Source organism: Pongo pygmaeus, chromosome 1 (assembly GCF_028885625.2).
Source record: "Pongo pygmaeus isolate AG05252 chromosome 1, NHGRI_mPonPyg2-v2.0_pri, whole genome shotgun sequence".
NCBI classification, from domain to species: Eukaryota; Metazoa; Chordata; class Mammalia; order Primates; family Hominidae; genus Pongo; species Pongo pygmaeus.
In genome coordinates this window covers 115,929,375-115,957,097 of record NC_072373.2, presented here as the reverse complement: position 1 = coordinate 115,957,097, position 27,723 = coordinate 115,929,375, and the positions used below count along the sequence as shown (strand labels likewise).

The following is a 27,723-nucleotide window of genomic DNA, read 5'->3' as shown; positions in this document are numbered from 1 at the left end:
TCTCTCTCTCTGGTCTCAACTCCTTCCATCCCTTAACAGTCAGTGCATACTCTTGCCATGTCAACCTATTTGTAGCTCCCTCTAAGTGACACATTCTCAAATGCCTCTGTGTATTTGCATAGGCTGTTATTCACTTAAAATGTTCTTACCAAGTTAAGTATTAACATGCTTTCAAGATTGTACTCAAGCATCACATGGCTTAACATGCCTTTTCGAATTACCTCAGGTCTGCATTAGGTAACACAGACAGGGCCCCCTCTATTACAGGGTTTTCCCTATGCATACCTCTACTCAAATAGTACTCTGTATCATAATTGCTGGTTTACTCATCTCCCCCACTAGACTGAGCTCATCAATTAGTCCTTTTAAGAACACAGTGCCCAGTACATGGTAGGTTCTCAGTAAGTGCTTGCTGAATAAACTATCTTGAAATATAGTCACAAATAATTATTATGGCTACATATTCAAACTATAAATAACTTCCAATAACTATGTCTCTAAAGCAATAAAAAATTTATTTGACTTTATTTCTAGGTTTAACAGAACTTCACAAAATGTCAAAAGACTTCACGTAAGTCCAAACTGCCCTAGGTATTTGTTTAATTCCCAACGATCTAAAGGGATTTGTTAAAAATATTAGAAACAAAGCCTTTTGCATGCTGTTTCACACGGAGATACTTTAATTTCACTGACCACAGGGTTAGACAAATAAAAGCACTAATCTCTTCTCCATGGTAAAATGATGTGAACATTGTTCAGGTGGCCTGGGTTTGCATCTGGACTCTTCTACTTACTAGCTGTATGACCTTGGATAACAAACAATGAACATCTCCCAGCCTCAGTTTCTTCCCATGGGAAACACAGATAAAATTGCTTACCTACCTACCCACTAGGTTGTTTCAAATATTCAGATATGAATGTGAAAGCATTTCTATAAACCATGAAGTGCTAAATAAATTTCAACTACTGTGTTAACTTCTATCCCAACATCTGCTAAAGTTGCAAACTTAAAAGTTTAGTGGGCTAATCCAACCTCCCATATCCACACCATACTCTTCTCTAATGACCGAAAATTCATAAATAAAATTACGTTCCAGGACCACCAGAGCACAGGACTCATTCAACAGTCCTCAATATTCTTATGTAGTTGAAGTGTTTAATATCTAATTTAATCATAATCTGAAATGTTCTTAAAAAGTGGTTATTTTTTAAGTCTCAAAGTAAGTATCAAGGTAAGTTGTTGGTACAGTCATTTAAATTTCAGCTCCATTTTAAAAAATTCATTGGAGGACAAAAATCAGCAGGGAATATTTCAAGATATTTTCTTTTATTAACTATTTAGACTGGATACTGTCTGTTGACATACAAATTTGATCCACTTTAACTAATATGAATGTTAAAAAGTCACCCTTACAAAACTGGGACAGTTTTCCCCCAAATTTCTGGCTTATTTCTCAGAAATGCTTGTTGGTCTATCAAAAGAGAAAATTTGCTGCATTTTTCTAAACTAAAAAAATGATAGAGCATGTTGATTCTGCTCTCAGCAATATCTTTCCTTGTTAAATAGGGAACTTATGGGGATTATGGACTATATCAGGAGAAATGTTTTCTGTCTCATCTGCAATATTTATAAAAATAGGATTCCTTGACCTTCAAAGGGCAAAACTTAAAAAAAAAAAATGAAAATGAAAAAAGAAAATCTACTACAAAAGTCAGCACTTCGGTACCTGGTTGTGGTAACAAGGCCAAAATCCAAGACGAAGCCCTTTATTGCACATGGTGTTCCAACATCTTGGGCAGCCCCATCTTGTGCGACCTCTCCACATTGGCTGCTCCTGCTCTCTCTACTGCAGAGAGAACTCCAATTAGAGAAATTCTGAAGCTCATAAATCTAAACTGGATACTCCCCTCATTGGAGGCAAAGATGGTAAGACTCACTAAAAAGATTCAAGTTAGAGGAGGTTTCAAATAAATCTAAGTGGCTTGAAACCACTATAATTCAGGCAGCTGAGAGTCTTATTACGGCAACAATCTATTTATCTAAAAAAAAAAAATTAAGGGAAAAGAATGGCAGCAAATTACTAGACCTGAAAAAACAGAACATATAATCATAAAAGTTTAAAAACTGAAAGTCTCCACTAAAGTTGAATTTATAATATATACTGCAGAAACTTATAGCTGACCATTTACATTCAATTCTTATGAGAAAAGCAAGTAAGAAAAAAACTAGGACACGTTATTAACTTCTTATTCCCTAAATTAACTTCACTGAAAAAAATGTTTGGTTAAAACCACTGGTTAAGAAGCAGACGTTTCCCTGCTGACTTAAGCCTAGCTGCCCATGCAAGGCTTCAAAAAATGTCTTCACCTACAACAATGTATAGGCAGAAGGAGCAGAGGCTATGGTGGTCTTCCTAATGACACTTCCAAGTCACATAAATGGGGTATATTTCTGGGATGGACTGCCAACAAGTTACTGAAAGAGATATTAAAAACCCCAAAAACCTGGCATATAAACAGGCCCATGCCCTCACGTGTTTTATTATGATATAAAAGCAAATCTTAACTAAAGTTATCCTGAGACTAACAGATCTCAATCACATCCTCCATACTAACATTACCTGATTTGTGAAAGACCAGGTAAGTTTTCAAGCTAGTTTTCCATAAAGATTTGTAATGATGCATAACATGTATAAAGCATTCCTTCCAGTAAATAAGAAGCCCCACCCGAACTCAGTAATTAAGATTTTTCAATTAGAGGAAGAGACAAACAATTTGAAGCACCTTTATTACCATAAATTTGTTATCAAAAATGTGCTGGTATGTGCTGTGTGACAGAATGAGGTTAATTCTGTTTAGAATCATATTTACTAAATAATTTTAACAACAATTTTTATCTTACCTGAGTGTGAAAATTTGAAATGGTGGTTGTTTCAATATCTTTCTTGCCCAGAATTTCCATTTTCACTGGAGTGTTGGGGAAATTAAAAGCAAAGTAGTCCAAGAAGTCTGGGAGATAAGCAGCCGCTCCATGCACTATTGCTAAAGCATAGTAAGCAGCATTTTTCTCATTTTCACTGAATGTCAAAGCAAGAAACTCCTCAGAAAATCTCTCCATCTCCATTGGAGACAAAAATGAGAGTTCATCCATGTAAGCATGAAGGACAAGAGCACCACCATTGGACTGGTGTTCCTCATGAATAAAGTTGCTAAATTTAGTACCTGTTTTTAAGAAATTTCTACGAATAGAATGTTCCTGGTGAGTCATAAAAGGTGTTTGTACTCCCTGGGGTACCCGATATTCTTGCATACCCAAATTTAATCGGCACAGCTGTTCATCTTTCAGATACCTGAAGGACTCCTTACTAAGTCCTGAAGTGCTATTTATTTGTCCTTGGGTGAGAATTTCTTTACTGATGCGGGTCAGGCCAGCACAGACGGTTTGTACTTCCTTATTGTACATTTTAAGGCGTCTTCCTCGCATGTCTTCTCGGTGTTTCTTTTTCTTTTTCTTCTTTATTTTCTTCAAGACAAAATCATCAGCTCTCTGGGTTTTACCATTTTCATCTGGTGTTTCTGGCCACAATAATTAAAAAGAAGTTAGTTGCTAGGACAAGTGTCAACATACAAGCTTCTTAAGGTACTTGATCTCATTAAACAGCCTATCCTCAATTTCTCTGAATTTGCTATTACAACTCACGTGTTTAGAAAACAAATGAGACAGAGATCTTAAAATATAATAATACTCTGGATTGAAGAAAAGAATAAAATTGAAGGTATCCATTTTTCAAAGCAGTATATTACTGATAATGGAGAAAAATCAGAAATAATTCACACATCCAAAAAAAACAGAATGGTTAAATAAATCATGATATAGCAATGGTATGAAACATTATACGATAGCTAAATATGATCCTGAAATCTATGTAACAACATAGATCCTTCTGTTCAGTTATCATCATAAAATTTAAATTTAAGCTAGGCATATTTTGCTGTAAGCCTATGAATTACTATGATACATACAGGCAAATCAACAAAGGCAAAGTAAGCCATGAAATATCATTTTTTCCTATCAAGTTGGCAAAGTGTGCAGTTTCCGGTCATTCTCAACTACTGCTGCTGGAAGTATAAACTGGTACAACTTTCTGAAGGGCAATTTCATGATACGTGTCAAAAGTCTTAAAAAATATTTCTAATCCGCAGACCCAGAAATTCCACTTCCAAGTAAAAATTAGCTAAGAAAATAATTGAAGATTATATAAAGATATCCATGACAGTATTATTTAAAACAACACAACAGGGAATGCTCCTAAATGTCTAATAACAGGGGACTGATTAAACTCTGATGGTTACATATTATAAAACACTACCTAGCCATTATAAACTACATTATAGATGAAAAAACTGACATAAAAATTAGAAGGTTACAAAATGCTTCGATTGTCATTCTTTCAGAAAGCCTTTTCTTCCCCTCCCAATCTGGATAGCTACTCCTGCTACGGGGCTCCCTTAAGCTTTGTATCCCCATCTCAGCACTTATACTTTGTGTCATTAACATTTCATTTTACACCCTCCCCTAGACTGCCAGCAATCTAAGTTCAGGGATGTATATCTTACCTTTCTCTCCTGAGCACTTAACACATGTACATTCTGATCCCATTTTTATATAAACATTCATTCATCGAAACATTTAAGTAGCTACTAAGTGCTAGGTATACTTCTGAGCACTAGGACCATAGTGCTGACTAGGACATACACAATCCCCAATCTCTTGGATCTTTTTCTCCCCGGTTTTTTAGGAGTATGGAGTCTTGATATGTTGCCCAGGCAGGTCTCAAACTCCTGGGCTCAAGCTATACTCCTGCCTCTACCTCCCTAAGTGCTGGGATTACAGATGTCAGCCATGGTGCCTGGCATCTCTTGGGTCTTATGATCTAATTGTACAAGAAAAAGAAAGTACCAGATAGTGATAAGTGGGATGCATTAAGTTTGGGGGAAGCTCTTTTGGGGAGGTAACATTGAGAGTGATTCCTAAAGAATAAGACAAGCAAGGCATGTAAAAGTCTAGGAGAAAATATTCCCAGAAAGAAGAAAAGGACCTAAAGAGATGAAAAAGTCTGTCTGATCTATAGATGCTTTACACACACACACACAAACACACACACACACACACAGAAAAATATCTGGAGAAATATATACCAAGCTATTAATGGTAGTTATCTATTGGTGGTAGAATTCTAAATGTCTAGCTTCTTTTCTGCTTATCTGTATTTTCTAATTTTCTACAATAAACATATTACTTTTATAATTTAAAAACTTATTCTTAAGTTTTAAAGGATTATCATGGATTGACAAGCCCAAGATGGAATGGCATCTTTTATTTACTAGTTGGAAAATATACCTAGCAGGAAACTTTCAGGATTAAATACCAGGTACAGTCCTGACGAACCTTCAAGTTTGGTCTAGTATTTACTGCATAGAATTTACCCACCAAACAATCGTTTTTTCTAACATAATTGAAGTAATTTGGAGTTAAGACAAATATTCCAATTAATCCTATTATTACATCTAGAAAAATAAGTTCAACAAATTTTAGAGTTAAGAATTTACTTGGTACAATATGTAAATATATGACAGTTCCAGTACGCCATATAAAATCACTTCAAGTCAATTAGCTACTACAAGGGTTACGAAACCTTCTAAAGAAAATACTTAAAAAAGCAAGTCAAAGACTTTACTAATGCCAAATAACTTTCATTGTATTTAATATTTCCTTCTAAGAACAATAAAATGAAAACCCTTTATTTGCAAATATCACTTGTAATTAAACTGTGATAAGATACCAAAATTTACATATAATCAGAATACTGTTAACCTGGCAAGAGAAAAAGTCATCTTTTATTCTATATACAACTAAATGTTTGAGATATTTGAGAATTAAACACTTAGTAATAGTCATTTATTTGGTAAGTATACTTCTTAACAAATAAAATTCATCTAAATACTTTCCCCAATATCAAATCAGTAATTTAGGCAATTCTCCCAAGCAACTAAATGTTAATGCCATTCAATATAAAAGTTAGACCAATTTAAAAATAGTCATCTAATTACCCTCTTCTATTAATGTTTTAGCAATTTCACAGGAAAACAAGAAAAGAAAATTATCTCCAAATAGATTTTGTTATTTTAAGCTTCGGAAGAGGTATTTGGTATGCAGAAAATGAATTGTGACCTAGATCTGCCACTGAAATTAGCACCAAGAAAGAACTGCGTTGATTGTAACACATTTTCTATATTACTATCAACTTTCCAGTGGTATTTCTAACATGGCCAAGTCTCTGTGGGTTTCACTTATATGGGTTTCACAAAATTCACTTATATGAAAACCATTCAATTAGTCCAACATGGCCCATCTCAAAAACAACAACAAAAAAAGAGAAAACCGCTGTATAAAGAAAAGAACCTTACATTGTAATCTCATAAATCAACATGATAAAAATTTTAAATATGAAGTAAATTTCAATCTATCTTCTCACTAATCCTGTTTTTCAATTTTTTTTTTTTTTTGAGACAGAGTCTCTCTCTGTTGCCCAGGGTGGAGTGTAGTGGCGTGATCTCGGCTAACTCCAGCCTCTGCCTCCCAGGTTCCAGAGAGTCTCCTGCCTCGGCCTTCTGAGTAGCTGGGATCACAGGCATGCACCACCACACCTGGCTAATTTTTTGTATTTTTAGTAGAGACAGGGTTTCACCATGTTGGCCAGGCTGGTCTCAAACTCCTGACCTCAAGTGATCCACCCGCCTCAGCCTCCCAAAGTGCTGCGATTACAAGCGTTAGCCACCACGCCTGGCCTCAGCTTTTGACTTTTATCTAACTTAGGGTAAGATACAGAAAGCTTGACTTTTTTTACAGAGAAATTTAAGACTACCTGTTTCATACTGGCTAACAAATCTCCATGAGTAAACAAAATTTATTATTGAATTACCGTGGTGGCAACTAATTGAGAATGGCATATGTATAAACAAGTTATTAAAGGTTATTATCAAACACTGGCCACTGTTGCTTTATGAGAAAAATAACAATTGCCCTGCCTTGAATTTAAAACGTTATTTGAAAGTCAATGTCCAAAGTCTTCTTCACAACTTTTCTATTTCTGGTTTTAGCTTTCCAACAGAGAATCTATTCAGCACATTTTTAGTATTTCCCCATAGTGCAAAAGCTAAAATTTATTGACTATAGTTCTTTATAGAAAAAGAGCCAATCTACACTATACCTGTGATTAAGAAAAGCTTTCACATATCCAACTGTGTGATTACATACAAAGAGAAATACATAATTCTACAGAGGAAGATACAAACATTCATTTAAGAAACAAATTGCTGGCTGTCTTTAAAAAGGTCATTATTAATACATGATGTTATTAATAAGATCCTCATATGTGCTAATACTACCAATATTATCAATTATTGTCATCTGATTTCACACAATTGAAAGTTTTCATTAATACAAAAAAACAGCTTTCCACATTATTAAGTTTTTTGTTGTTTTTTTTTTTGATAGGGTTTTACTCTCACCCAGGCTGGAGGGCAGTGGCGCAATCTCAGCTCACTGCAACCTCTGCCTCCCAAGTTCAAGTGATTCTCCCACCTCAGCCTCCCAAGTAGCTGGGACTGCAGGTGCACATCACCATGCCCAGCTAATTCTTGTATTTTTTGGTAGAGGCAGGGTTTCACTATGTTGGCCAGGCTGGTCTCAAACTCCTGACCTCAAGTGATCTATCCGCCTCGACCTCTCAAAGTGCTGGGATTACAGGCATAAGCCACCATGCCCGGCCTACAAAACTTAAGGTCTTAACAGCAATTCTTATACTTGAATTATGGCTTAGAAGTCAAAAAAAAAAAAAAAAAAAAGGTAGTATCTTCAGTTCGTAAAAATCATGGTAGATGAACAAAAGCAAAACAAGTGTAATTGCTTACATCTTATTATTCATGATTTTTTAAAGGACTAAAGTTGTTTTCTGAAAATAAATTATTTTCAGTCTTCTTGAGAGTTCTTCCAGTTCTATATAAATACCTGACTAAAAAGGAAAAACAAAAAACTACTCATTTTGAAAGCCAAACATTTGTGAATCATTGTATGTTTTTAATACTGCCTTACTTTACCCACCATCTCTCTATATTATGGTGTTTTAAGAGCGCTGTCTAGGTTTAATTCCCTGTTCTATAACTTTCTAGCATACTTTCTAGAAGTATAACTTTTTTTCCCTAAGCCTTTACTTTTTTTTTTTTTTTTCTTAGAGCAGTTTCAGGTTCCTAGAACTATAACCACACCTGGCTCCCACAAATACACAGTCTGTCTCCCTGATTATCATCACCCCCAGCCAGAGTGGAATATTTGTTACAACTGATAAGTCTACACTGACACATCATTATTCGCCTGCCCCCAGTCCATGGTTTACATTCAGGTTCACTCTTGTTGTACATTCTGTGGGTTGGGATAAATGTATGACATGTATCCACCGTTAATTAAGTTGCATAAAGAGTAGTTTCACTGTCCTATAAAATGCTCTGTGCTCTGCCTATTCATGCATCCCTCTCTAAAACCCCTAGCAACCACTGATATTTTAACTTTCTTGATAGTTTTGCCTTTTCCAGAGTGTCACATAATTGGAATCATAAAATGTGCAGCCTTTTCAGAATGGCTTCTTTCACTTAGTAATATGCATTCAAGGTTCCCCATGTCTTTTTATGGCTTGATAGCTCATTTCTTTTTTTAGCACTGAATAATATTCTACTGTCTGGATGTACCACAGTTTATACATTTACCTACTGAAGGACATTTTGATTGCTTCCAAGTTTTGGCAACTATGAATAAACATATTATAAACACCTATCTACAGGTTTTTGTGTGGACACAAATTTTCAGCTCCTCTGGGTAAATATCAAAGAGTATGACTGCTGGATCATATAGTATGTTTAGTTTTGTTAAGAAACTGCCAAACTGTCTTCCAAAGTGGCTGTATCATTTTGTATTCCCAACAATAATGAATGAGATAGCATATCTTTTTGCAAGTTATTTCTTTGCACTGCTTCTCATTGGTAAAACTGGAGGGAAGAACAGTATCTCGTTATAAAATTAGTGTGCAGAGTAAATGAAAAATGCATGTAAAGTACTTATAATAGTCCTAGAACATAATAAATACTCAATACATCTTAACTACTATTATTGCCAAAAACAGTTGAATTCTAGAGGCAGTAGAGTGTACTATTTAAGATAAGAACAGGTGCTGTACAGTTAGATAGACCTAAGTCAATGTCCCAGCTCTATTGTTTACTAAGGTCTCTGGGTAAGCTCATAAATCTCTTTAAATCTAAATTTTCTCATCTTAAAATGTTATAATAGGCCAGGTGCAGTGCCTCATGCCTGTAATCCCAGCACTTTGGGAGACTGAGGCAGGAAGACTGCTAGAGTCCAGGAATTCAAGACCAGCCTGAGCAACACAGCAGGACCCCATTTTTACAAAAAAAACAAAAAAAAAAAAATTAGCTGGGCTTGGCGGTGCATGCCTGTAGTCCTAGCTGCAGGAGTGAGCTAGGCTTAGCTACAGACTGAGGTGGGAGGATCGCTTGAGCCCAGGAGTTCGACGTTACAGTGAGCTATAATCACTTCACTACACTCCAGCCTGGGCAACTCTGTCTCAGAAAAAAAAAAAAAAGTTATTAATTCTAGAGTCTATCTCACAGAGTTATTTTAAGGATTAAATGAGACAATGACTATAAGGCCCTCATCACAATATGTGACACACAATAAGCCTCTTATCATCTTGATTATCAAGAGAAACACACAAGAAAGATCTCTGAAAGAGGAAAGAAAACTTATTTGCCAAGTGTCTAATAGGGACCATATATGTTATTTTATTTTAATCTTCAAACCAATGAAGTACGAAGAAAGAAACAGCCTGAAACAAGATATGTAATTTATATTAGGTCACAAAGCTAGTACACAACAGCCAAGATTCAAACTTCTCACCTATCTGACTCCAAAACAAATTCTTCAAACATACTGCACCCTACACTCTCTTCCTTTCTGCCTCCACTATCAGACATCTCCCTGCAACACTCCCATTAGATGATTAACTAAGATTATCTGGTTACAATTAATGGACCTGAGGTAGCTCGGAAGAAAGGGAGTAATACTTCAACAAATATCTTAACTTAGTGCCATTTCAAAATTTTTCGTGCCCTTCAAGGTGTTTTTGCCTCTCTCAGGGTGAGCAGGGAAAAATATTAGTCCCTACAGCTGTTGTTCTGATAAATAAGATTATCTGTTTATTTCAATTCCCTTATAATCCCAATGATTCTCCATTGCTAACATCAAAAAAGAAGTGTTTCTGGACTTAAAATCCCTGCTTTTTGACATGAGAGAAAATTTCCATTAAACGTCTGGCTCAGGAACACTTACACTCAGTGATAGCAGTTAGGCAAGTGGACAAGAGTAAAAAAAAAAAAAAAAAAAAATTGAGAAAGGAAAGATGACTCACAAGAGCATACATATGAGCAATCCGGTCATGTAATGACATTGGAGAAGACAGCCTATGGGGGCTGTCCTTCCTTTCTTTCCTTTTTAACAACTTATTAAAATCATGAATTTACTAACAATAATTAAAAACAAGCATTACTTCTTTTCATGGATTTTTAAGGAAGTATGTTTGTCCTATTTTTTTTTTTGAAATGGAGTCTGACTCTGTCGACTGGGCTGGAATGCAAGTGGCGCAATCTCAGCTCAGTGCAACCTCCGCCTCCCAGGTTCAAGTGATTCTCCTGCCTCAGCCTCCCAAGTAGCCCAGCTAATTTTTTGTAGAGACAGGGTTTTACCATGTTGACCAGGCTGGTGTCAAACTCCTGACCTCGTGATTTGCCCGCCTTGGCCTGGGATTATAGGCGTGAGCCACCGCGCCCAGCCTGTCCTATGTTTTTATGAGCAATAAGAGGGAGAGAAAAAAATTAAGATTTCAAAACACATAGGTAACCGCCAGTTTAGTTAGACTCAAGCCTATTGCCTATATGAAATAAAAACAACATTTAAATATCTCTGTTAAATAATCAACCCCAGTGTGCATAGCAGAGAGGTCAACTGGGCCATGAGGGAAAAAAACTGAGTTCTGTATTCAGCTCTATCACTAACTAAAAAATTTTAAGCATTTCACTTCACCTCTCTGAAAATCACTTTACTTTCTGTTTTAAAGATGAACAAGTTTACCCTAGCATTTACAGATTAAATTTTTGTTTCAACTGTTTATGAACAACTCCAAATGTCTGAGATTGTAATAATTTGTAATTAGTCTCCACATGAATTCAGATTAAATACTGTTGAACTGCTGTGCAGGAAGGAACATGTCTCTTAAGTGAACTCAAGGGTGGCAAACTTCTCTAAAGAGCCGAACAGCAGGCTTTGCAGGTCTTATGGTCTCTGTCTCAATTACTGTATTCTGCTACTGTAGTGCAAAAACTACCATAGACAATATATATGAATGAACAGAGCTATATTCCAATAAAGCTTTATTTCTGGACACAGTTTAAATTTCATATGATTTCCATGTGCTACAAGGTCGTTCCAACTATTTTAAACTGTAAAAACCATTGTTAGGCCAGGCGCAGTGGCTCATGCCTATAATCCCAGCACTTGTGGGAGGTACATCACCTGAGGTCAGGAGTTTGAGACCAGTCTGGCCAACATGGTGAAACCCCACCTCTACTAAAAATACAAAATTAGCTGGACGTGGTGGTGGGCGCCTGTAATCCCAGCTACTCAGGAGACTGAGGCATAAGATTCCCATGAACCCAGGAGGTGGAGGTTGCACTGAGCTGAGATCACACCATTGCACTCCAGCCTGGCACAGAGCGAGACTCTGTCTCAAAAAAAAAAAAAATCATTGTTACATTACAGGTTGTACTGATTTTTGAAAAAAGTGCAAAAGCAATTCAATGGAAGATTAATCTTTTCAACAAAAGGTGCTAGAGCAACTGGATATTCTTAGGCAAGAAGAAAAAAAATGGCGGCCTAAACCTCACACCTGTACAAAATTAACTCAAATGGATGACAGATTAAAATACAAAAGTTAAAATTATAAAACTTTTAGAAGAAAACGAAGGAGAAAATCTTTGGGATCTAGGACTTGGTATGTTAGATATGATGCCAAAAACATGATCCATTAAAGATAAAAAAAACTTAGTAAATTGGATATCAACAAAATTTAAAACTTTTGCTCTGTGAAGTATCCCACTGAGAAGGTAGAAAGGACCAGGCACAGTGGCTCCTGTCTGTAATCCCAACACTTTGGTAGGCCAAGGCAGGAGGATCACTTGAGCCCAGGAGTTTGAGACCAGCCTGGACAACATAGAGAGATCCTGCCTCTACCAAAAACAAAAACAAAAATTAGCCAGGTGTGGTGGTGCACATGTGTGGTCTCAGCTACTCAGGACATTGAGGTGGGAGGATCACTTGAGCCCCAGAGGTTGAGGCGAGAGTGAGCCATGATCACATCACTGTGCTGCAGCTGGGTAACAGAGTGAGACCCTCCCCAAAAAAACAAAAACAAACAGGCTGGGCGTGGCAGCTCATGCCTGTAATCCCAGCACTTTGGGAGATCAAGGCGGGTGGATCACCTGAGGTCAGGAGTTCAAGACCAGCCTGACCAACATGGCGAAACTCCATCTCTACTAAAAAATACAAAAATTAGCTGGGCATGGTGGCAGATGCCTATAATCACAGCTACTCGGGAGACTGACATAGGAGAATCACCTGAACCCAGGAGGTGGAGGTTGCAGTGAGCCAGGATCCTGCTACTACACTCCAGCCTGGGCGACAAAGTGAGAATCCATCTCAAAAAAAAAAAAAAACAACCAAAATAACAAAAATAAAAACAAGCAAACAAACAAAAAGGATGGAAAGACAAGCAACAGATTGGAAGAAAATATGTGCAAACTATACAAAGAAGCTGCACCTGTGATCTACAAAAAATTATCAAAACCCAACAATAAAAAATATACAATTCAAGGGCCGGGCGCAGTGGCTCACGCCTGAAATCCTAGCACTTTGGGAGGCTGAGGCGGGTGGATCACCTGAGGTCAGGAGTTCAAGAACAGCCTGGCCAACACAGTGAAACCCCGTCTCTACTAAAAATATAAAAAAGTAGCTGAGTGTGGTGGCAGGCACCTGTAATCCCAGCGACTCGGGAGGCTGAGGCAGGAGAATCGCTTGAACCCGGGCGGCAGAGGTTGCAGGGAGCCGAGATCGTGCCATTGCTCTCCAGCCTGGGCAACAAGAGCGAAACTCTGTCTCAAAAAAAAAAAAATTATATATATATATATATATGTATACACACACACACACACAAAATTCACTTAGAAAATAAGCAAAAGGTATAGAGACATTTTACTGACCAGGATATATAGACAGCAAATGATGATATGAAAAGATGTGTAATATTACTAGCCATTTGGCAAATGCAAATTAAGATCATGATGATATATCACCACACGCCTATTAAAATTGCTAAAATAAAAATAGTGACAATACCAGATACTGGCAAGAATATGGAGAAACTGGATTTCTCTTACACCGCTGACAGGAATGTAAAATGTTACCGACACTCCAGAAAACACTTTGGCAGTATCTTAAAAAACAAACAAACAAAATAAATACATATAGTCATCCTTGGTATCCATGGAGGATTGGTTCCAGAGCCTCCCAGGGCAACAAAATCCAAGATGATCAAGTCCTTCACATAAAATGGCATAATAATTGCTTATAACCTATGCACATTCTCCCCTATATTTTAAATCATCTCCAGACTATTTATACCTAATACAATGTAAATGCTATATAAATAATTGTTATACTGTGTTGTTTAGGGAACAGTGACAAGAAAAAAAAAGTCTGTACAAGCCCAGTACAGACAATGTTTTTTTGAAAATATTTTCAATCCCAGGTTGGCTGAATCTATTGATGTGGAACCCATGGATACAGAGGGCTAATTGTATTTACCATACAACCAAAGAAATGAAAAGTCACATGCACACAAAAACCTGAACACCAATTTTCATAGAAGCTTTATCTATAACAGCCAAAAACTAGAAATAATCAAAATGTCCTTTCTTTTTTTTTTTTGTATTCTTTGTCTTTATTTATTTTATTTTATTTTATTTTATTATACTTTAAGTTTTAGGGTACATGTGCACAATGTGCAGGTTAGTTACATATGTATACATGTGCCATGCTAGTGTGCTGCACCCATTAACTCGTCATTTACCATTAGTTATATCTCCCAATGCTATCCCTCCCCCCTCCCCCCACCCCACAACAGTCCCCAGAGTGTGATGTTCCCCTTCCTGTGTCCATGTGTTCTCATTGTTCAATTCCCACCTATAAGTGAGAACATGCGGTGTTTGGTTTTTTGTCCTTGCGATAGTATACGGGAATGATTCAATAGGTGAACCATGGTACATCCATACCATGGAACACTATTCAGCAATGAAAAAGAGGGATGGATCTCAGGGACATCACGCTGAGTGAAAAAGGGCAATCTCCAAAGATCACACACTGTATGATTCAACTTATATAATAGTCTCAAAATGACAAAATTACAGAGATGAAAAACAGGTTAGTGGCTGCCAGGGGACAGGGACAGTAGAGAGACAGAGGGAGTGCCTAAGGCTGTAAAGGGTTTGTGGTGGTGGAATAGTTCTGTATCTTGATTTGTAGTGGTGGTTGCACTAATCTACATATGATAAAATAGCGTATAACTACATATACATTGTACCAATGTCAATTTCCTGGTGTTGATATTATACAATAGTTATGTAAGATGTAGCCACTGAGGGAAACTGGTAAAAGGTAAGGACTTCACTATGTTTGCAATTTCCTGTGAATCATTAATTATCTAAAAAAAAAAACAGTTAAAATAGTTTCCAAAAATCTGAGGATAAGTGAAGGAAGGACATAGCTTTGTAAGTAACAAGAATCTACCCACTCTCCTTATTAATCTTAGAGTTGTTTTAGGGACCATGCATAATAAAATAATAAAGGCTGGTTTTAACTAAGTGCCTACAATGAGCCAGGCACTGTTGTAAGTACTTTCACACAATGCCCTATTTAATCCATACGAGGTCCTTATAAATGAAATACCACAACCCCATTTTACAGACAGGAAAAGTGCAGTTGAGAGAGGGTAAAGCAATTTGTTCAGGCTCGCACAGTGTTAGAGCCATGATTTAAACTCAGATTAATACCAGAGGCATGCCTCCTGCATACCACTGTAACAATAAAGATGTTCAGAGGACAAAAAAGGTATCAGTCAAACTATGTGCAAAAGCCTGGATTAAACAAAGTTAAACCAGTTTATTTTCTGTAGGGTTTTCAAAACTTTTAAAATGCCAGTTTGCCAATTCATGTTACATATGTAGAAGGCTACAGTATACAGTTTTTCTCAAATGTATTTGACCAAAAAATTCTTTTTCACCCAAAATATAGTTTGGGTATATAATCCAACAATCTCTCAGCCAAAAGTTAAAATGTTTAAATGGGCTTATCTTAACCCACTTCTCTTCTTCACATGTTGGCAAACTACAGATATTTAGAGTGGTGTTGTCCAATATGGTAGCCACTAGCCATATGTGACTAATTATAAATTAATTAGAACTAAATAAAATCAAAATTTCAGTTCCTCAATCACGCCACATTTCAAGTCTGTTCAGGAACCACATATGGCTACCATATTGGTCAGCACAAATACAGAAAATTTCCATCATCTGAGAAAGTTCTATCAGTCAGCATTAGGTCAGAAGTGTGTTTTTTAAAGAACATGGGGCCTGTGCAATCTTCAGAGAAACAGATTGTAAATTATTACACACGTTATTGCCACTATCCCCAATAAAACAGGGCCAGGTCAGAGATCCTTGATGATATAAAGCCACTGTAATGTCAAAGCACAGGGAAAAGGTAAACAAAGGAGTGGAAAAAATGAATAGCAGGAAGAGAAAGCAACATCATGAAGCCTGGAGATGAAGCTTGAAGCAGGATTCAGGAGTCTGGGTTCTACTCCCTGTTATACCAATATTCACCTTTTTAAAAAATATTTAATTTTTTTGCACTTCGTGCGAATTAACTGTGATTTGATTAAACAGGCCTCTTTACTACTTTGGGCCTCAGTTTCCTTTTCTACAATACAAATTTAAGCCAGAGGATCACTGATTCCCTCTAGTTCTGTACAGTTAAAACACACACACGCACACACACACACGAAATGAGAAAGTGGGAATAAAGGTAAAAACAAAAAGAGAGCAAGATCATTGCATATTGGTGGTGAAAACTGGCAGTCCTGTCATCTTGCCACAAGTTCTACTCCCAAGGATAAGATTTGGATGCCACCAAATGAATAAAAATTTAATGCTATTCAATAAATACTTATTGAGCAACTATTTGCAACGAACTACAGTATTCGGAAATAGCACCACCAAAAAAAATGATTAGCCTTAAGACTCAATACGTGGAAAGAATGCAAGACTCACAAAACTTTAGGTTGAAAGATTGGCTCATTAAAATGTAATAACCTAACTGGTCCAGTACTAAGAAACAAGTATTTCAAATATTCCTGAGGAAAAACAACTAGCAAATTATATAAAATAATATATAAAGTAAAAACATACGGCATAATCAAAAGCATCACATTTCTTCCACAAAGAATATAAATAAATGCTACAGGTACTTGGGAACAGGAAGACATCAGTTCTGGCCAATCTAATTTTTCTAGAACCCACATTTAATTGGATACTCTGACATTTTCTAGTAAAATATTCTTGAGGGCTATTGGAATTAACAGATCCACAAAGTGTGCTAGACAGAATCAAATGCAACTGAAATTCCGGCCTCTACTATCTACCGCACAAATTCCCACTTTTCAGAGGCACTGTTGGTCCTATTTCCTAGTATCAAAGGGTAGAGAAAACCTTCCACACGCCTATTCTAAGAATTTAAATAGCTAATATGAAAACTTTAAAATGATTTTTACCTCTAGATTAAAAAGAACCAAGATAAACTGCGTCTGATATTTTACCTTGCAGAAGCTAAGTCAACCAGTGAGTCGTGTAACCTTTGTATGAATTCCCTCCTGAAAGACTGGAACCATACCCCTGACTATTCTGGAGCAAGGGAGAGCAGATACTAAAGCTCTCCAGCAAGCAAAACAAGGAGAAGGGATTTTAGCAACATGCCTTTTCTTTGGAAAGGCATTTTTTTAGTACCCCACCTACTAATCTAACGCAGCGCGGAAACCTTGCAGAATTTGAAAACAAATGCTGAGAGGCTCCGGGGGACTGGTAAAGGGATTAGCAACTGACAGCTCGGCCTCGGAGCGAGACGCCTCAAGTAGTTAGATCAAACCGTGTCAACGATCTGAAATCCAGGGTCCACCCCAGTGAACTTAGGGAAGTACAGCAGCAGAAGGTAAGCAGGGGTTTGGCGTCTTTCAGTCCTAAAGATGCGGGATATCGGAACTGAGAGAGACCTAGAACCCAAGCCGGGCAGTTTGCCTGCTCTCACCTCTCTTGGGGGCTTTGATCAGAGGCACCCCTCCAGTCCTCTCGCCGTTTTCCTGCTTGTCCTTGTGTTTGAGATCGGTTCCGCAGGAGCTGGGATCACCATCGGAGCCGCGGTGGTGATGGTGCTTGTGCCGCTCCTTGTGGCCCTTATGCTTGGGCCCGGCCGCGCTCACCGTCAGAGGCGAGAAGGTGAAGAGGGCCGAGGTGCTTGGGGCCGGGAGCGGGGCAGCGACAGCAGGCCCGGCGGGTGCCAGCGAAGGTGGCGGCGGAGGCGGCAGGAGAAGAGGCTCAACAGGGCCTGGGACAGTTGGGGCTGCATTCGTTGGCGGCAGCGGCCCAGGATGTTGGCGGCTGCGACGCCGCCGGTGAGGGGGAGCGAGAGGGGGCTCCTGGCTCGGCCGCCCCCGCTTCTCCTGAGACCCCCCACTGCTAGATCGGCGCTGCCGTTTCACTCCCCGCGGGGAGACCCCAGCATGAGGTTTCTCCTTCCCCTCTTTGTCCGGCTCCTCCTGCGCCGCCACCGCCCGTACTACGCGCACCGCTCCGACCTGCGCAGCCATTTCACCCACAAACACACATTTAAATGGCCCGACCGCCCCCCCGTCCGCGCATCGCGCAAGCGCCGCCCGCGCACTGCCCGCTGGGCGTTGGAGTCTCTCCTCCGCCCTCCACTTGTCGGCCGTTCTTCGTCCAGAGATGAACATGCCGGAAGCGGCCGTTCCCAGCTTTTCTCCGCAGGCCTCTCCAACCGAGCTTCTATTGTAAAGCACCCTGTGCCGCGCAAAGCGTCATGGGAACTGTAGTTCCGCCGCGCCCCGCGCCGCGTCCCCGGCTCTGAGTGGAGGAGCTGAAAGGGAGCGTGCGCGAAGTCACGCTTTTGGCTGCGACGCAACCGCCGCTGGGCGGTGAGTTGCCGCCAACCGCCCTAACGGCCGAAACAATGTTAATGGCTTTCCGAGTCTGGCGGCGCGTTCCCATTATCATCTTCCTGTGACCCTTCCTCATTTTACACGGAGGAGGTGGTCTCCACAGTGACTTTTAAATTTAATATTTCTCTCATAACCTTTGTGAGATAAAAGAATCTTCATCCTTTTAACTTTGACGAGGGATGAAATGAAGGTGAAAAGAGAATTTAGTAATATGTAAAATAAGGGTGGTTTTGCTGTAAAAATATGATAGGGCCGCAATTCAGAAATGTTTTCAAGCATCTGGGGCATTGCTATGGTTACAACTACAGGCCTACGAAGTCAGGTGCGAGGACTGCTTGGAGTCCTGGTGAGGACGGCCTCTCCTCGCCATCTGGCCACATCCCCTCTAATGCCAGGAAAGGTCCACCGTTTATTTTGAATATATCCCTACAGTTGCGAAAAATTGTAGATGGAAAACCATGTTTGAGATTTTTTATAAGTTTTTTTTTTTCAAATCTTAAGGATAAGGTTGCATAAATTTGAAAAGTGTGTCTACCGGAGAACACACCAAAAATCATCACTGCTCACTACGGATAGTTGTTGCTCAGAAATTCATTTAGAATTTCATCCTCGCTTTAGCTTTTACCCGGGGTTCTTTTAAGTATTTATTCAGAGACGGGCGGGGCGGGGCTCGGTGTCTCAGGCCGGTAATCCCAGAGCTTTGGGAGGCCGAGGCGGGAGGATCGCATGAGGCCAGGAGTTCCAGATCAGCCTGGGTAACATAGTGAGACTCTGTCCCTACAAAAATATTTTTTAAATTATCTGGGTGTCGTGGCACGTGCCTGTAGTCCCAGGTACTCGTGAGGCTAAGGTGGGAGGAGTGGTCCCACCACTGCACTCTGGCCTGGGTGACAGATCCAGACCCTGACTCTTAAAAAAAAGAGACAAGGTCTCGCTCTGTTGACCTGGCTGGCCCCAACTCCTGGGCTCAAGGAATGAGTAGCTGGGTCTACAGATGCAGTCATGGCGCCCTAAGTAACTCATGGTTACCTAGGATTCTTTTAATATATTTGTTTATTGATAAAGACATTTGGAAGTAATTGATTACAATAATATATACTCAGCAGATAAAATTACTGTGGTTTGATTTCACTAGTTTCTGGAGAAGTATTACCTAAACACTACTGCAATGAAGTCAGTTTAAAAACAAAAAAGTTTATTGAGTGTCTATTGGATACATTGTACTACAAGAGACAGATAATAATACTTCATTCAATTTGCCCTGTTGGGCTTCCGAATGAAAAATACTGAAGAACAAATGATGTTTAAACAATACTACGTGTTTCTAAAAGTTATAAATAAAATTATTTAAATAAAAATATTTTTAATGCATTAGGGGAAGTCAGGTGGATTCTTTGTAAAAACAATTACCTGCCAATTTATTTACTATATAAAATTAGAGTTGAAATAGATTTTCTTATGGCAGATCTATATTCATATAGAAATTCATTTTAAACTAGTATTTCTGATTGGTTAGATAAAAATTGCACATGATCTGAAAGATCCTGTATCAACATATACAATTTATATCTTTTGCTACCAAAAGATAGCTATTATATTTCATTGATTACTTTTCTAGAATTGGTAATTTAATGACTTTGGTTAAAACTTATCAGGAATGCAGTTGAACTCCTTGTTGTTATATTCAAATAATTGTCATTATTTGCACATTTTATTCTAATAAATATAATTTCTCATTTTCTTAATATTCCAGTTTTCCACAACATTTGGGAAGATTTACAAGGTATATACTCCATTTAGGCAAAAATAACTCTCAGGGAATAGTCATTGTCAAGAGCAGTTTGTATTGCAACCCACAAGATAAGTTTTTTTTTTTAACTTTTTATAGTATATTCTGGCAATGTAGAAATTAGTTGAGATCCAAATCTTACAAACGTTTTGAAGTTTATGTTTATGTAAAAAAGTAAAAGAAAATAAAAATAACTGGCAAAAATGAAAAATAAATCCATTCTAAAAGTGTTTCTCATATAGCATTCTCTACATAAGCTCAAGTGACAAACTTTTATTTGCAGTTTTCAACTCAATTGTAAATGATATGAAAATGCAAAACTGGCACTTATTGGCATTTTGCTTTTCTTTTAAAAGCTATTAACACATTAGCATATCTTCATATTTGATATTATGCATATAGAGCACTTATTTTAACTAGCAGTATTCTAGTAGTTTTATTTGCAGGCGTACTTGCAGCCCATATTATTATAAATCTGGAGTTTTATTAAATATTCCAAGTTGGTGGTGGATTCCTTGGTCCTTTGGGTTTTGAAAAACGGTTTGCAAAACCTGGGAACAAAAATAAAGTTGAATGAAAAGAAAGATGTTTTAAGTATAGAAATGAATACTTGGATTTTAGAGTATATTATAATATATGCAAATACATGGTCTTTTTTTAAAGGTTAGGCAGCATCTTGACCAGTTTAGTAATAGATTATAAAGAGATTATAGTAATCTAAAGCTTAAATGATAACAGAATACTAATAACACTTTAAATTTGAAGAGCACTTACAAATTTAATAATGGTAATAATAGAATGTAGGACCTTGGTTATATATAGGCTTTGATAATTTAGTATATAATGTCATTTGTCTATGACTTTTTGTCATCCACTCCATCCCATTAAATGAAGTCAGGAAATTTTAATTTCACAAAAATATAGCACCGTTACTTATAACATTATTGTATTACATCTAGTTATACCTCTATGTCGGTCCGGAAATCCTTCAATTTACTAAGAGATTATGTTTGAAAAGCTTAGAAAAAATAAACAATCCTGAAAAACTAAGTAGGTAAGTAATCATTATTATTTATCTTTCTTCTTCAAACTTGTTCCCCCTACCCCACCCCAAAGAAGGAGGATGAGAAGATTTTTCACAACTAATAAAGGCTATTTCTGGATGCTTTCAAAAGATGTGCAGGTTGATGATGTTGGTTCTTTTATCATTTCAGCAACATATGACTTTATAACTTTTCTTTTTGATGGTAGTGTCTTTTTGTTTGTTTGTTTTTTGTCTGAGACAGAGTCTTGCTCTGTCGCCCAGGCTGGAGTGCAGTGGTGTTATCTCGGCCCACTGCAACCTCTGCCTCCCAGGTTCAAGCAATTCTCCTGCTTCAGCCTCCCGAGTAGCTGGGATTACAGGCACCAACATGCCTGGGTAATTTTTGTATTTTTAGTAGAGATGGGGTTCACCCTGTTGGCCAGGCTGGTCTCAAACTCCTGACCTCAAGTGATCCACCCGCCTTGGCCTCCCAAAGTGTGGGGATTACAAGTGTGAGCCACTGAGCCAGGTCTAATGGCAGTGTATTTTTAAGTTATCTTACACTTAGCAACTTTAGGGACTTAAAGTAAGAAATGAAATGTTTGCAGTATAGGGAATAATAAAATGAAAAAGATATACCTAAACCTTTAATTTCATCATCATACAAATTGTATTATCTACCTTAAAAAACTGATGTAAGGATCAAATGAGATATTTGTGTAAAAAGCAAATGGGGCGGGGTGCAGTGGCTCACGCCTTTGAGTAATCCCACACTTTGGGAGGCCAAGGCAGGTGGATCGCTTGAGCCGAGGAGTTCAAGACCAGCCTGGGCAACATAGTGAAACCTTGTCTCTACGAAAAAAAACACAAAAAAATTAGCCGGGCATAGTGGCTTGCACCTCTGGTCCCAGATACTCAGGAGGCTGAGGTGGGCAAATCATTTGAGCCCAGGGAGGTCAAGGCTGCACAGGGGGGAAAAAAAAAAAAACAGCATCCAGCACAATGCCTGGCACATACTAAGTACTCAAATGTTGCTCAGGCCAGTCATGGTGGCTCAAACCTATAATCCCAGCACTTTTGGAGGTGAGTATGGAGGAGAGCTTGAGGCCAGGAATTCAAGCATATGGTAACTACTCAAATGTTGCTTAAATTTCAACCCAGAAGCCAGGCGTGGTGGCTCACACCTGTAATCCCAGCACTTTGGGAGGCCAAGGTGAGTGGATCACCTGAGGTCAGAAGTTCAAGACCAGCCTGGCCAACATGATGAAACCCTGTCTGTACTAAAAATACAAAAATTAGCTGGGCATGGTGGCAGGTGCCTGTAATGCCAGCTACTGGGGAGGCTGAGGCAGGAGAATCGCTTGAACCCAGGAGGCCGAGGTTACAATGAGCTGAGATCGTGCCATTGCACTCCAACCTGGGTGACACAGCAAGACTCCATCTCAATTTAAAAAAGAAAAAATTACCAACCTAGAAAACTATGCCAGAACTGGAAGAGAAAAGGAGGGTAGGGAAGGGGAAAGAAGATTCAAGAAAAAAAAGCACATTCAAATTTGTTAATGGTGATGATAAAAAAAAATTGGTGGAGGGGACACACACCCTAGTTGATGTACATTTTACTCTTCCAAGTGGTAAGAAAGAAGATGGAAGGAATACTTTTGGTTAAATAGTTTCACACACAATAGTCAGAATCATCCTGTCAGTACAGATCACTTGATTATAACCCAAGTGGACTAGGAATAGAGATAAGGACATATGTTAGTACTGAGTACCTAAAATTTTAGGAATGCATATATTTGATCTCTTTCACTGGTCAATTCTCAGTTGTTTAAAACAGTTTCAAGCTACCTTTTTTTGCATGTGGGCCAATTCAGGGAAAATAAACCTGAATCACAAATTTTTTCATTCAGATTTAAGTACTTTTTTGAGTAACATGCACTTAAATTGATATTGCCTAAAAAAAGTAAGTGCTGATTTTTGGGGTTTTTTTTCCAAGACAGAGTCTTGCACTGTTGCCAAGACTAGAGTGCAGTGGCATTATCACAGCTCACTGCAGCCTCAACCTCCCAGGCTCAAGTGATCCTCCCGCCTCAGCCTCCTGAGTAGCTGGGACTACAGGCACATGCCACCATGCCTGGCTAGTTCTAAAAAAAAACATTTTTTTGTAGAGACAGAGTCTCACTGTGTTGCTTAGGCTGGTCTCAAACTCCTGGCCCCAAGTAATCCTCCCTCCTCAGCCTCCCAAAGTGCTGGAATTACAGGCATGAAAATGCTGCTTTTTAAGTAGGTAAAATGTTCAAATCTAGGCATATTTGAGAGGAAGCAACATGGAGGCAGCTCTCTAATATTTTATCCTCAGATTAGATTATGTAGACTGTTGTTAAGCTAGGTAGGCCTAGAGTACTCAAGTTGTATCACTGATTTAGAGTAAAGAAGGAAGCAGAGAACATGTATGTTCTGGGTAAAGTTGGGAGCTTTTTTCTTATTCTTTTTTCCTTTTTTTTTTTTAAATGAGATGGTCTTGCTATGTTGCCCAGACTGGTCTTCAACTCCTGGGCTCAAGGGACCCTCCCACCTCAACCTCCCAAAGTGCTGGGATTATAGGCATGAACCACCATGCCTGGCTTGCTTTTTTCATCGTTTTTACAATATTCTATGTGAATGTTTTAGCTAAATGATTTCATATAAATCATAACTTATTTTTTAAATTATAACTTTTTTTTTTTTTGAGATGGAGTCTCGCTCTGTCGCCAGGATGGAGTGCAGTGGCGCAATCTCAGCTCACTGCAACCTCCGACTCCCTGGTTCAGGCGATTCTCCTGCCTCTGCCTCCCGAGTAGCTGGGATTAGAGGCTTGTACCACCATGCCCAGCTAATTTTTGTATTTTTAGTAGAGACAGGGTTTCACCATGTTGGCCAAGATGGTCTCGATCTCCTGACCCCATGATCCGCCCGCCTCAGCCTCCGAAAGTGCTGGGATTACAGATGTGAGCCACCCCTCCCAGCCTAAATTATAACTTTTTAAACCGTAGAGTTAATGAAATCCAAACAAAATTTTATGGCAAAAAAGACAGATCCAGAGATTTTAGTTAAACATTTTGTGAAGATGACACAGGGACTCTTAACTTAGGCGTGGCAGAGATTGCTCCCCATCCACCAATAACTTCTTTGCTTCTTCCTCAAATAGAATTGTATGTAGGCAATTTTGTCTGTCTGTCCAGCAATATTACATTTCCAAGTCTCTTTTGCAATTTAGTTATAGCACATGTCTAAGTTCTCTTCAAGGGAATATGAGCTGATATGATCTGGCCATTTCCAGGCCAGTGCCTTTGAAGACCAGAAGAGTAAGACGAGGAGGCCACACCTCCACTTTTTCCTCTTTTCTTGCCACCTACAGTCTGCATGTGGCAGCAACCTAATTTTGATTGTGTAAGTAAGGACAATACCATTAAGTGGCAGTTCTCAAAGTGTGATTCAGGGGCTCCTGGAGGCCTCACACTCTTTCAGGGGGTTGGTTAATAATAATTTTTAGTAGTAATAGCCTACCACTAATTACTATTCTTACAAAAAATTATACCTGATACTACTTTAAATAGTACATAAATATGTATCACATAGGATAATAGAATGCTTAAAAGAATATAAAATTATTGTTTTAAATTTATAGCTTATACTTAGGAGCAATTGGGTAAGCAAACCTTAAAACCGTCAGAATTGTGCTTCATTTCCTACTATTGAATTAGTTATATAAGATTAAATAGTGGCAACTGTTGTTCTTTTTATCATACTTCTATGTTTTTTAATAAATTTGCTTTAGATATGAACCAGAATATCACAGCATCTCAATTTCTTCATTTGGATAGTCATATTTATTTACTACATGCCAACACAATAATTTGGTTACCTAGCTTTATTTTCCGCATATACTAGATAATTTAGTTCTGTGTGAGATGCTAAGAGGTAGTTAAGGTTAAAAATAAAAAGATAAATTGCATGGAAAAGAATATAAACATAAGGACCTATACATGCAACCTAAAATCATATTTAAAGTTGTATCAGTTATACTGTAAATGAGTAATTTAGGTAATTTTTTTAACTCTTCAGTAAAATAACACACATACCAAAATTCAGAAATGAGCTGGAGTTATTTGACTGAACAGATTCTGCAGGCTTGTTTGGTGGGCAAGAATTACAGATACCTAGAATCAAAAGAAAAAAATATAAGAGAAAGACTAAAGACAGACTCAGATGACTGTTGATCAGATCACATATAATTGTTAAGAGTAATTAATAATCCCAAATAAACATATCACTGTCAAATGTTAACAAAATGTAGGTGCTTACAAATGGGTTGACACTATAATATTCTCATTTGTATTTTTGGTTTTTTCTTAAAAGGTTTCTTTTCTTTGCAAACAGATTGTATAGTAAAGCCCAACACTAAAGAAAATTGCTAAAGAAATAAGATCCAATATATCATGAATCAGCATTTTTTTGTTTTTTTTGAAATTCACATTTTGGCTTTGGACTTCATATTACTTTTTCCTCTGACCACTCTTAGTACATTTTTACATCATTTGTTCTCCACAATAATTCATCCATGACAAGTCTTTTATTTGTATTATATAATCCTCTACCCTGGAATCTCTTTTTTTATTCCTTTCCAGCCTGATTTTTTTCTAATTATAAGTGATTCTAATTTAGGCCCATAACCGGGCACGGTGACTCACGCCTGTAATCCCAGTACTTTGGGAGGCTGAGACAGGCAGATAACTTGAGGCCAGGAGTACGAGACCAGCCTGTCCAACATGATGAAACCCCGTCTCTACTAAAAATACAAAAAAAAATTAGCGAGGCGTGGTGTTGTACATCTGTAATCCCAGCTACTTGGGAGGCTGAGGCACAAAAATTGATCCAACCTGGGAGGCAGAGGGATGAGGTGAGCCCAGATTGCGCCACTGCACTCCAGACTGGGTGACAGAGCAAGACCCTGTCTCAAAAAAACATAATAATAATTATTATTATTTAGGCCAATAATCTCCCAAAAGCATTGTTATGCTGCTTTGTTTTGCTATTTTAGTTACTTATAGGTATAAGTTAACTTATAAGTTACTTATAGGTCATATATGTACATTGATATATTCATGTATCAGTTTCTGCAGTCTGGAAAACAGTCCCTTAAAAACTTTGTCCACATTTTGCACATTCTCTATCTTGGCAATGGAAAAAGATAATTTCAGGTTTGTATAAACTTTCTAACAAATTGCATATAAATGGGAAGATATTGGTAAGTGTTTTTGTGTTGTTTTCAACATTTTCAGAATGCACTGTGTGAACTGCATATGCGTATTAGGTATGCATATTTGCACATGCATACCTAATACTAGGATTCTAGAAACACCTTCCTTTTCGAAGAGGTACCTGAGTATGAATCACTAGAATACATACTGAATTTCAATCAGATCTAATTAAGATACATATTTATTTTATACTTACTATATTACTATAGTAAGTATAATTATTATACTTAATATATTAAAATACTTAATATAAAGTATAAGTATAAAATACTATTCATATTTAAATACTTACTATGTGCTAAGCATTGCTCTAGGCACTGAAGATAGAGACATGAATAGAAAGTAGTAAAGGTGAGGAAGTTCAGGAGATATTAGTAATCTCTGTACTGCATAGGAGCTGAAAGTTATATACATCCTTCAGAAAGAAAACAAAATTGTCTCAAAGGAGAATATTGTTTTTTTACAAAGGAGGCACAGATTCCACACATATATATCAGAGGAAACTGCTATTTTGTTATTTTGGCTCATCATGGATTTGTTTTGTTTTGTTTTGTTTTGTTTGTTTGTTTTTGGTTTTTTTGGGTTTTTTTGAGACAGAGTCTCACTCTGTTGCCCAGGCTGGAGTGCAATGGCACAATCTCGGCTCACCACAACCACTGCCTCCCGGGTTCAAGCGATTCTCCTGCCTCAGCCTCCCAAGGAGCTGGGACTACAGGTGCATGCCAACACGCCCAGGTAAATTTTTTGTATTTTTAGTAGAGACGGGGTTTCACCACGTTGGCCAGGCTGGTCTCGAACTCCTGACCTCGTGATCTGCCTGCCTTGGCCTCCCAAAGTGCTGGGAATACAGTCATGAGCCACTGCACCCGGCCTATCATGGATATATTTATGCTGCCTGCCTAAACTTCATTCCCTCTTCTGATAATAGAACTTGAATTTTCCTTTAGGAAACTACCCCTCCCCAGTTTTCAGTTCCCATGCTTCCAGTAGAGCTGATTGTACCTTTAGATTAAGGAAATGACCTATAACTAGGGCTGATTTTCAGTTGATATATTGGCATGGTCACACCAGATGTATAGGTCTGAC

General features: G+C 38.1%; 2 protein-coding genes across 7 annotated transcripts in view; both read right to left on the bottom strand.

Moving 5' to 3' along the window:
- Positions 1-18,532, bottom strand: part of RSBN1 (round spermatid basic protein 1) — a 51,140-nt gene extending 32,608 nt beyond the window's left edge. The window contains exons 1-2 of the mRNA XM_054463611.2: positions 17,597-18,532; positions 2,903-3,576 (exon numbers count right to left, since the gene is read on the bottom strand). Coding sequence (XP_054319586.1) covers positions 2,903-3,576; positions 17,597-18,299 — 1,377 coding nt within the window. The 5' untranslated portion in view covers positions 18,300-18,532. The remainder of the gene's footprint in view (positions 1-2,902; positions 3,577-17,596) is intronic.
- Positions 18,533-19,702: 1,170 nt separating this feature from the next.
- The window catches only part of PTPN22 (protein tyrosine phosphatase non-receptor type 22), a 57,476-nt gene continuing 49,455 nt past the window's right edge, over positions 19,703-27,723 (bottom strand). For all 6 annotated transcript variants that reach the window (XM_054463587.2, XM_054463559.2, XM_063651826.1 and 3 more), the window contains 2 exons: positions 25,459-25,536; positions 19,703-20,864 (listed from right to left, as the gene is read on the bottom strand). In XM_054463587.2, coding sequence (XP_054319562.1) covers positions 20,800-20,864; positions 25,459-25,536 — 143 coding nt within the window. In that variant the 3' untranslated portion in view covers positions 19,703-20,799. The remainder of the gene's footprint in view (positions 20,865-25,458; positions 25,537-27,723) is intronic.